The sequence below is a fragment of the Bombyx mori genome, chromosome 18 (assembly GCF_030269925.1).
Source record: "Bombyx mori chromosome 18, ASM3026992v2".
In the NCBI taxonomy this organism is placed as follows: Eukaryota; Metazoa; Arthropoda; class Insecta; order Lepidoptera; family Bombycidae; genus Bombyx; species Bombyx mori.
The window spans coordinates 8,119,765-8,131,578 of record NC_085124.1 but is presented as its reverse complement, the minus strand read 5'-3'; the positions used below and the strand labels follow the sequence as shown (position 1 = coordinate 8,131,578).

Here is an 11,814-nt window from a genome sequence, read left to right as displayed (position 1 = left end):
ATTAGCTAGATAATTTTTTTTATTATAATTCAATATTCTTATTAGATTCCAACTGGCTCACGGAAAAAATTTCAAGCTATTTAGACCTTGAATGGATTTATTAAATTTATTCATTATACTATACAGCCGTCACAAAGTAACATTTACATAACAATTTGGATAAAGTATACAACACCATGTTGAATTATCTAAACACTGATGAACATTTACTAAGAGCAATGATTCATAATAACATCATAATAAATATACAAAGCGTATTTTATTTAACAAGTTTTAAAACATACCGAGATCACCAAACAACATTATTTTGTGCGTACAGAATATGTTTTACGTCCAGCGCTTAAAGTGCAAAATGGCTTCAAATGTTAACCACAGTTATATCGTATCAACGTTCCTTTGTTATATTCGTAGTCAACGCATCGTAGTTGAATAAAACGGTCCGTCAGTGGTACGTTTTAGGCGCGTGAACATTGCCCAAACGGATATTGTTGTATAAATAATAATTGTTTGATATTTTTAGTTCATGTTATGTGCAACATGTCATAATAAACAAATAATCGCGACTTATTGGGGGTCTTGTTACTTGAGCGGTTGGATTCGAAGACGCTTGTCATGTCTCTTTTAAAATTGTTTTTGTTTGCATTTTTTATAAATGATTCCCTGTGTCTCACCCCGCAGTGCAGAAATGAGAAAGGGGAACCTATTGATTGGTAAGTATTAAACGTATTTTAATATTATATTTGTTAAATGGTTCGGAAAATTAGAATATATTAGTTGTTAATTCACTTTTCAAAAATAATTGTGGTTTTTTGTCCTTGGTACCGAAATAGTATTTTATTTTATTTTTGTGGTTTTGAACATGCACTGAAGTGTAGACTTAAATTAAATTTTAAAATGTAATAATTTCGAGATAGTACATATACCTAAATAAACATTTAGAACAAAATAAAAATGAGACTAAAACTGTACCTACCTAAAGTGAGTACAGGCCAATTTGAGTTTTTTTTCCTACCTATTCGATAGTAGCCTAAGCGGCTATTCCAGCTACGCCTAGAACTCTTAATTTGAATATTTTTATTAAATCGATATGATGGTGTATAGGTTTTTACCTGGCTTGATCCTAAATAATATTTTTTGTCTGGGTGTTTGTTAGTTCGCTGTCGTTACGTCACAGCTAAGCTACTTTACCGATGCTAGTGAAACGTTTGTGTTTGAAATTTTATAGATTATATAATAACCTAGAAATCTTTTGTCTCGTTTTTTTTTCGAAACAAAGAAATCAAATTTTCATAAAAAGTAAATTTTCATTTTTATTCCAAATTCAACACGAATGGAACCGCGGGAAATTCCTTGTTAAATTCAAAATCGCACAGGATCAGCGACCCCGTGTGATTTCAATTTGAGAAACTAGACTCACAGATGGTAGAATATAGAGAATTGTTTATACTGTAGTAAGATCAGAACGCAGCACTGATGACGCGATTTAGATACAATTTTAATTACTTGTCTACATGTTTTAGGTTTTACGTATACAAATTACCGAGGGAACGTAATCACCTTAACCCTTTAGTGCGCAGAGGAGTCGCATATATGCATCTCACTCCATCTAAATTAAGAGGGGGTTGGATCATGTCGGATCTAGCTATCAGCGATCCTAGGTCCATGGTTGGCAGGACGCTGGCTCCTTTATATCAGGTATTAGATATACACTAAAATACTTAGGTACATCTTATGTACCTACCTTTTTACTAGAAAAGACATCATTGGTTCAGTTTCAAATAATGTTCTTCCTTCATTCCGAATCGTTACAATTTGATTCTTCCGAATAAAGTCGGTAAAGTCGTAAAGATTTAAAAGCGCCTATGAAGGCCTTGTCGAATAAAAAACTTTTTGATTTTGATCCTAATTTGAATACAGATTAATAAAATGAAATTAATTTAGTTAATCTCCTCATTCTTAAAATTAGCAATGATCTGAAAAATACTATTGTCGGTAGTTTGATTGTAACTTATCAGTATCATTCGATCCAGTTTTATTTTAAAGAGCACTAATATTTTCAGGACAAAAACATCATATCGCTTGTATACAATGACCAGCCGCCAGCAACTGAGTACCAACCCGATATATTACAATCTGTCGCCGATATGTATTCAAAAAGCAAAAGAGGTATCATGATTTTGTTTTTATAGCTTCAAAAGAGCAGGTGAGCTCGCGGTGTGTCCCTTTACTGGCTATCGGTGCCCATAGACGTCGCCGCCATGTGGCGCAGTTTGAAGATCTAAGGAGTATTGTATAGTATTTCACTAGTGGTTAGCGGCGAAATAGGCAGCGTGGTTTTATATACCGAGACAGACTTACATTTTAACATTTAAATTTAGCCTATTTTTCCGCTGTTTGTAAAATTGCTGTAACATGTCATAGTTTGTTATAAGAAATTGCTGTACATGTCTGTAACTGGCTTACATACCAGTACTTAATTATATACATGTTAATTTTAAGCTTGAATGTTTTGTGTGTATTACTGTTAGTGTGTCTAAATAAATAAATAAATAAATGATATATTTTGCGTGATAACAGGTGGTTGAGCGTATTTTAGGCTCGCATGGGTAGATACCACCGTACCTATATCTTAATTATTGCGAGAAGTAGTAATGCGTTTCGGTTTGTATGGTTGGAAAGCCGTTACATTATGTAATTGAGACTTCGACTTCATGTAAAAGTTGGAGGGCAGAATTCACGTTTTGATGTATACGGGACCCTGTAGCTATTTAACAAAGAAAAAAAACCGGTAGGGGAGAAGCTGGTGGAGAAGGTAAAAACTTCCACTATACATAAAAAATAAGAAGGATTGGGAGCGTGATAGAAGCAGTTAGAGGGTGATGGAGTGCCCGATGAGCAGCTAGTCAACCATTGACTTAATGAATTCATATATTTTAAATATATTGGATCGTATTTTTCGTATTTTCTTTAGAACAGGGTGCAGGTCGTTAATTAAGAAAAATTGGAAATACATATATAGTACTTAATTACTACTACTACTACTTTTTTACATTTCCAGGTCAAACGAAGCAATCAAACTTAAAAAAGTATAAAAAGTTCAAGCTCGGCGACAAATACTACGATGATTACGATCTTGCCGAAATGTGCAAGATGCATTCGAAATATATGAAGACGCGCGTCGAAAACGGTCATACAAAAGGAGTGATACTGGGGGACAAGTTCACGTCTCTTTGGCTGGTGCATTCTGTGCCTAGGTTCCCGCCGATACCTGATTGTAAGATTTACATTAATAATAAACCGTTTTCTAGATGTTTAATTCAATATCGCCTTGTAATGTTTATAAATTTTGACGTTTTCGCGCGTTTTATACCTAGATGTAGGGTTAAGATGTTTTTCCACGTTTGGCGGATGAACATACCTCTTTGATGTTCACATCGTAACGTGGATACCGTCTCCCTGATTTGGAGACGTGAGATTTGATAGTCGCGAACGGCTAGGTGCCCCAATATATTTTACTACACAAAGTTTTTGTTTAGAAGTATTGCTAACACTGGCCCTAGCAAGAGCAGTGCTTCGCAGAATCTACCACCGGATCGCAAATGGTCTCCTGAGAAGATCCGGCGGCGCGAAACTCAGTGGGCTGTGTCTATGGGTTAATTTACTCGTCGAGTCCTTCGTCGCAAGCGACGGGTTCGGCGAGGACGGTGACCGGTTCTTGAGGTACCTAAAAGCACCGTTAATGGATCGGGAGGATTCGTAATGACATGTTTAGGGCGACATAGACTTTTTACCATTCGGTCCACCGGATCGGGTATGAAAATACAAAAGTAATTATACCGCAATATATTGTGTGAATAAGTGGAAGGGGTCGGGAGCGAGGCCTTATTCTGACGACGTGCTATGCACAGCACAGATTAATTAACATTAATTTAAACATTATTTAATGATATATGTCCATACTCAATTTCAGTGATTCACGGCCTAAACGTGAGCGGCTACGATTACCCAACAACGGGAATGAAATACGGGCAGTCTTTTCTTTGTGTCTCCGTTCAAACGTCGACGCTGAACCAAATCGCCACACAGCTAAAATACAACGAACCCCTGATCGCCTATTACAGTTTACCGCAAGAGTTTGAAAGCGAACTACCGAATTTGGTCGACGTAGTCCACAATAAGACGATTGATGCTTCTCCGTGGTATGTAACTTGTTTGAAGGTGCTCTATAATTTTATCAATCTAATTAAATCTGAACCAGCCATGGCCTAAAGGATAAGACGACTGGTGCTTTTTATTCCTACCTATTCGCTGGTAGCTGGTAATCTAAGGGGCTATTCCAAATACACCCAGGCGGGTAGGTGAGCTCACGGGTTCATCCTGAGAGAATTTGGTAACACTAGCCCTAGCCAGAAAAGTGCTTTGCAGAATCTACTACCAGATGGGACTCGCGACCCACTGCGAAGCTCCGGTGAGAAACTCAGTGAGCTGTGTCTATTGGGCTAGTTCGCTCGTCGAGCTCGTTTCAATCGATGCGACTGTGTTCGAATCCCGAGTGCATCGTTTTTTTTACTAAATGTCTACTTAACACATGTTCACGTATGATTTCCACGATGAAGGAATAATGTCTTTAGTGACTAGTGGTAAGGCGTCTCGTAATCCCTCGTATTAGTGGCGCGAAATAGACACGGTTTTTGGGCATGGAGGATTGGACAGCCGTTATCCAATACAATTAAGACTTCGACTTTTTGTCGCTGAGTTCATTCATTCCTGACCCCAAGATACCTTTGGATTGATAGGTCAATGACCCTTTAGTGTTGGATGTTTGCCTTTTTTTTGTGAAAAATAAAACTTAATTAATCGATGAATTGGCTAATTAAGAAATGGCTTGGTAATTAGGATCGTACTATGGAGGGAATATGTGAAACAGTTTCCTGTTGAAAGTTCAATAAAGTAAACTTGGTTCAGGTACCACATCGAAAGCTTCGAGACATTGGTCGGTCGTAAGTTCCTCTCGTTTGCGAAGAGCGCTATGTTCAACGATGACCTGTACAGTGGTCTGGTCGCGGAGGTCTTACAGTCCGATCTACTCGTCGAGTCCTGGACCAACGGGCCCGGGACTTTGGACTCGGAATGCACAAGGAACTTCCAGTAAGTGGATTATGAAAATGTAGAATTTCTAATGATTTGTCTTTTTTTTATTGCCCTGGCATACGAGCATACGGCCCACCTGGTGAGTGGTGACTCCGAAATTGGATATCGCTCGAAACGTCGACCTCAAGTATCCCAATACTCTTGGAAGGTCTTCTGACAATCTTGACGTTTCTGACAATCTTGAGATTTAAAATTTATTGGATATTTGTTTATAAGCTTTCGGTATTGAAGTCATAATTTCAACTTTCAAATTGTAATTAGTTCTAATACAGTCCAAAAGTACAATTTAAGATAAGATTTATTTCAATAAATGTATGCCTAGTTGTAGTAGAGCAGTTAACCCTAAGAAAAGCATTAAAAATCTAGACGAAATCCTGTAATTGCGATACGATAAGCGATTGCTATTGAAATGTCAATTTTATGACGTCATTGAATAAAACGCGTCAATAAAAAAGCTTCTTATTATAATAAACTAGCGACCCGGCCTCGCTTCGCTTCGGAAACTGTAATTTATTATTGATTTCTCCACTATTTAATGGATGTTTTTATACTATAAACCTTCCTCTTCAATCACTCTATCTATTAAAAAAAGCCGCATGAAAATCCGTTGCGTAGTTTTAAAGATTTAAACATACATAGGGACAGACAGATATAGGGACAGAGAAAGCGACTTTGTTTTATACTATGTAGTGATACTTATGTGTTGCAAATTGTTTATGTAAATCTATGGATGTATAGTACAGTTTTAGAGCTATACTGATAAAACAAATTTGTAACAGGATAAACTAACAATAGTATATTTTAATTTTAAATTTTTCTTATAATTTCGTATCATTCAAGTCTGTGTCCGTGCTCCTACCGTGGTTCGCTCGTAGAAGTCTTATTACTTTTAACGTAGCTTTACTGTTTTTTAATGTAGATACTATGAATATTATTTAACAAATTCCCAAAATTTGTCGCAATTCAGGGTGAGGAACATTGAACGGATAAAGTTTCCGATAGCGAAAATGTCTTTTACGTCACACAATGATCATTCGAAGTGGGCAGTCGCCGTCGCTCACAAGATGCACAACAGTCAAGACACTAAAGTCGCCGACTATTGGGTCTGCGTCGGCGATATTAATAGAGCGGTAAGTTACCATTCATTACTAGTATAATAAAACATATCGAGAGGTAAAAGGGTCCCGTAGACACAGCCCACTGAGTTTCTCGGCGGATCTTCTCAGTGGGTCGCGTTTTCGATCCGGTGGTAGATTCTGCCAAGCACTGTTCTTGCTAGGCCCAGTGCTAGCAACACTCCTGTTTGAGCCCCGTGAGCTCACCTACACACGTTAGGGCGAAGCTGAAATAGCCTCTCAAGGCTATCAGCATAGGTAGGAAAAAAAAGGTAAATGGACTTTTTGGCGGGAACGCGAGGAGTGAAGTTGTGTGATTTGTTTTATTTTGTCTATTTAGTGTTTCTTCAGGTTTAAATGTGAAATAACGGTGGCTTATTAACTGTTTAATATCTGTGAAAGTGCACAAATGTGGGAAAATGAAACAAAACCGCTGGACGTAACTTCTCGGCATCCTCCAAAAAGTACACTGAAAAAATCTCAGTAAATGACCACCATTTTACTCAGATTATATTTCATCCCATATCATCTCATTTCATTTATCATTATCATTTCATCCCAGTTGATTAATGTTTCAAATTAATCATCTTAATTTCATTTCATTTCACTCCATATTATCATTTTTCATAGAGATAAGAATATAAATACATAAGGTCTTAGTTACTAGGGCATAAGGTCTTAGTTACCAGGTCATAAAATTACTTAAAAAATAGAGGTAAAAGCTATTTGATTTAAGCGACATTTCGCCTAATACCTACGCGACATTTATTTTATTTATAATTATTATTAAAGGTGCGTTTTACTTGGTGTTAGCAACAACAGTTCGATGTTTTTAATTAAACTTCAGTTAAGTTTACTCCACTGAAATAGCTGAAGAAGTTTTGTTATGATTTTTTCCAAATATTAAACTTTAAGTGGCTCTCCTGTAAAGTTGCAAAAATGTCGCTTAAACCAAATAGTCTTTCAGTCCCCGATATTATTTGTACTGGTGGCAGGGCGTATTACGTGAGGCGTTTTCTGCTAAAAATAATAATTACCTGATATTGCTAAGACCCCCTCTCCCCCCTAAGTGAGATTTGAAAAGATTTAGCTTGATCCAATCCCTAGAACACCTCAATTACGTAATGGACGTCCACATATGAGCCCGCTTGGGTAACAACTCCCACACTTCCTATTTCTGCCGTGAAGCAGTAATGCGTTTCAGCTTGAAGAGTGGGGCAGCCCTTGTACTGTAAAAACAGAACTTAGAACTCATGTCTCAATATTAGCGGTATTAACGTGGTTGGCTTCTATGAGCTTCGGTGACCACTTAACCCTAGCTACTAGTGGGCACGTCCAACCATGTTAGCAAAATTTTTTTTTTTAGTAAATTAAGGTATTCTAAACGTTGGAGATAATATAATGACAGTAAAATACGCGTGATTAAAGCGTCACAGTTAGATTTAATTGAGAAAACTCATGAAAACAAAACGAAAGTTCTTTGCTGAGTTTTCTAAAACAAGCCGTTGTTGAACAACTTCATTTGAAAAAAATCTCAATTGCTTTCGACTCAAAAAGTGAAACCTGCAAATAAAATATTATTTCCCTCAGTTGCCACAGGAATCTCGTGGAGGCGGCACCGTGTGCACTTCAGGACCGATACTATGGGGGAACTTCGCGCATTTAATTGACTCTGTACAAACTTGTAACTAAGGTTTAATACGTCACTTGTAAGTAGGTATTTAACACTAAAAAAAATTATCAAATTTCTAGGCAAAAACAAAATCAGGAGTACGTTAATTTTCAGATGAATAAAATATTGAATATAATATCTATTATGTATAAAAATATTTTAATCATAAACAATGTTAAGGATATAATTGAAGTAATAATATTTTGTGATTTTTCTATATAGTACAATTGCAGCATCGAATGACATTACTATTAATGATAAGTTGATATTAAAGGATCATTTGAAAACAGTCTTGAGCGTAAAATTAAGACTACTAAAACTCTTGAGATATGCAATGTTTGCAATATGAAATTGATTGATATTTTTTTTATTAAAGTTATAATATTTAAAATAAATTAATTAAATTAATAAATTTAATTATTTAAAAAAAAACATAATGTAATTGGCTGTTCTGTGTCGGCCTAGAATCATCCTTCTCATCTTTTCGCGTTGGTTGGTTTCTACTAGAAAGGGTGTTAAGGTTTCACCAGAGAATGAGTAGCATTCTCTGAGTAATACATTGTCTTGTCCGGATGCATCATTTAAAATTTACGAACGAAATTCGGTAATAATCCGATAAGTCCGGTAAATGTAAGAACGCGCGTCTGTTGAAATGATTTTCGCGCTGACAAACGTCAATTGCACCATGACAAAGCGTTTCTTAAATTGTCAATAAAAACTATATTATGTCAATCGTGAACACCATATGTGAACACTTCGATCACGAAAAAACTCAGAAAGTAACATTAATTTTTATACCTGCATGCATACAAATATGCGAATAAATAATTAAGAACAAAAATATGACTGTGATTTATTTTGTACCCTTCCAATCGTACAGTATGGTTCTATTTGCATTTATTGCATGCTGAAAAATATTTAGGTACCTACTCATAAAGTTTTAAGCAATGTTTTCTGCTCCTTGGTTTTTAAACATTGTACTTGACTCCGAAACTGGTTACGGAATTGGTGATGTTTGGAAAAAAATAAAACTATAACAATCGAACAAGTTCAATATTCAATATGAGCACCAGTACTATTTATACCAGGAGTCGTGTGTGATGGTTCGTATTTGTAATGTGGTTCGGATATATGCCGCTGATCTTTAATTGTGATTCGACGTGAGCATTTGCTTGTGGCAGGGCTTTGTGGACCAGGCAGATAAGTTCCATACCCTGACTATTTATGAAGGGAAGCAGTAATGCGCTTACTGGTGGTAGGACCTCTTGTGAGACCGCGCGGGTAGGTACCACCACCCCGCCTGTTTCTGCCGTGAAGCAGTAATGCGTTTCGTAATACTTGAGACCTTAGAACTTTTATCTCAAGGTGGGTGGCGCATTTACGTCGTAGATGTCTATGGGCTCCAGTAACCACTTAACATCAGGTGGGCTGTGAGCTCGTCCACACATCGAAGCAATAAAAAAAAGCGCTTCAGTTTGAAAGTGGGACTGCCGTTATATAGGTACAATGCAATTCAGACTTAGAGCTCATATCTCAAACTGCATTAATTATATCTATGGGCTTCTGTAATCACTTCACTTTCTTTTTTTTTTTTTTTTTTCCACAGGAGAAAATCGCCGGATCCCCACCCGCGCGGCAGGTGGGGTATGTGGGAGTTGAACCTCACTAAAAACTCCTGCCGCTCACAACCGGCGCCCTACCTCGGACCGGGCCGGAGCCCAGTCGGGGCTATTGAAACGGCGGGACAGGGTTGACGCAGAGCACATTACATCCATCCCACCGTCCCACGGACGCCGGACCGGTGGCCGCCAGCGACACGACCACCGGTTCCCTCGTTCAGCGGGCCGAGAGCCCGCTTTGATGGCGCCGCGTTACACCTTCCCCCAGAGCGGTCGGGGGAACGCGGTCTACCATCACCCGGCTTCCTATTGCGGGTGAGCGTGCAGAGCACGCCACCCCACGTCTGGGTCCCTCCCCGCACAAAACGGGTGGGACCCCTAGCTCTTAGGGGGCCAGGTCACGGATACGACCCCGGTCCCGACCCCCTGCTCGGCGGCGGCGGGTTTCTGTGTAGTGAGGAGAGCTTTCCCTCACTCGCCCCGCCGCCTCCTTCTGCGAGATGGTGCACTCGCAGAAGTCGAGCATAGCCTTCCATGACTCATCGCTGCTAAGCATCGACGCCACGACGCCAGGCAGCGACAAGTCAGGTCCTATCTTTGCGACCAGGACACGGCGCTGCACCTCCCAAGCGGGGCAGACAGCGAGCGTATGCTCCGCCGTGTCCAGGTCGTGTCCACAATGGTGACACCTCGTCGTCGGCTCAGCCCCTATCCGGCGCAGGTACTTCCCGAAGTATCCGTGCCCGGTCAGCACCTGCACCAGACGAAAGGTGAGACGTCCTTCGCCACGATTCACCCAGTCATCAAAGACCGGGTAAACCGCCTCGACGGTCCGTAGCCCCCACGTGGGGTTGGCCAATTGCCTCGACCACGACTCGAGCACGGACCGCCGAGAATGGGCCTTCCGCGCCCGCAGCTCACTTTCGGGGAGACGCGCCACGCCCCGAGCACGAAGCTCGCTGCGCCACCGATAGTCGGCAGCGAGCGACTCCGCCTCCAGCTCCCATGGCGGCGTCCCCGCCAAATCACTTCACATTAGATAAGTCTTGATGAGTTCATCAGCCAACTAATACAAAATGTATCTAAATAAATTCACACAAGAATGTAATGAAACTGTCACTTAAATTCAATCAACAGGTTTGAATGTGTGAGGCTCTTTTTTATGTAAGTAGCTTCAGAATTGTGTATTACCTTAGTTCAGTAGGCAGCAAGTTTATAGTTTGATAAAATTACGAAATGTTTCAGCTGATGTATGTATTGTTATTTATACTTGACCAATACTGGAGTTATTGCGTTGAAATACAAGGTTGGAACTATATTAACTTGCATTGTAGGGACAACGATAACAAGCCGGTGGAATGGTAAATATTTTTGTTATATTATTTCAGAAAAACTTAGGTTAGGTTTTTTGTAACTTTAAATCAGCGGTCGGGGAACCAGGGTAAATTACCCCAAATGGGTTAAAATGAAATTTTGGGGGGTAAAAATGAAACTTTTGTGATTAAAAAGTATATATTGAAGTGAAACTTCTTTAGAATCGTTAAATTTTTAGTTATTGTTTTCTTTTCAAAATTATCATGCGGGCTTTAATATGAAAGATGCTAAAAAGAAGCGATTTCGTTTTTTTTTGTTCTTCGCCATGGGGTAATTAATATCAACATACACATAAATATTTTGGGGTAATAATTAAAAAAGTTCCCCGGTACTGCTTTAAATTGATCAAGTCAAAAAGCCAGGGAATGTTCTATTTAAAGCTCTAGTGGTCTTTTCTGAGCTCACACATATTAGTCCCGCAATCATCATTCCATAGCAGGTTGTATTTCGGACGTACTGTGGGCGCATAGACGTAACTTGCCTATTTCGAAAAAGCTGATTCTGCTGGAAAAGTAGGATAGTCCTAATTCCAGGGTAAAATTCATTTTTGCATCTTACAATCCTATGTAATATGAGAAAAGGTTGTAAATGCAATGTGAGTGAACGCAGACGTCGATGGTTAACTAATTCGATTGCGAGTGGTGTGAAAAGAGATGAGGAGTTTTTTTTTATTGCTTTGATGGGTGGACGAGCTCACAGCCCCCCTGGTGTAAAGTGGTTACTGGAGCCCATAGACATCTATAACGTAAATGCGCCGCTCACCTTGAGATATAAGTTCTAAAGTCTCAAGTATAGTTACAACGGCTGCTCCACCCATCAAACCGAAACGCATTACTGCTTCACGGCAGAAATAGGCCGGGTGGTGGTACCTACCTGGACTCAC

The 11,814-nt window shown here is 39.1% G+C and overlaps 1 protein-coding gene across 1 annotated transcript; it reads left to right on the top strand.

The window, feature by feature from the left end:
• The first annotated feature begins 273 nt into the window (after positions 1-273).
• LOC101746575 (deoxyribonuclease-2-beta) lies at positions 274-8,779 on the top strand. Its single transcript, XM_021349283.3, has 8 exons — positions 274-710; positions 1,521-1,695; positions 2,061-2,166; positions 3,059-3,274; positions 3,971-4,199; positions 4,966-5,148; positions 6,119-6,281; positions 7,857-8,779. Exons 1-8 carry the CDS (start codon positions 613-615, stop codon positions 7,956-7,958), a joined length of 1,272 nt encoding a protein of 423 aa, XP_021204958.3. The 5' UTR covers positions 274-612; the 3' UTR covers positions 7,959-8,779.
• Positions 8,780-11,814: the final 3,035 nt, after the last annotated feature.

What these genes read in the sequence shown, in the direction of transcription:
- LOC101746575 (XM_021349283.3), top strand. Translation starts at nt 613, where the DNA reads ATGTCTCTTTTAAAATTGTTTTTGTTTGCATTTTTTATAAATGATTCC. An exon ending in GTATTCAAAAAGCAAAAGAG is followed by an intron (nt 2,167 to 3,058) that starts GTATCATGATTT and finishes TTACATTTCCAG; the next exon opens with GTCAAACGAAGCAATCAAAC. An exon ending in GAATGCACAAGGAACTTCCA is followed by an intron (nt 5,149 to 6,118) that starts GTAAGTGGATTA and finishes GTCGCAATTCAG; the next exon opens with GGTGAGGAACATTGAACGGA.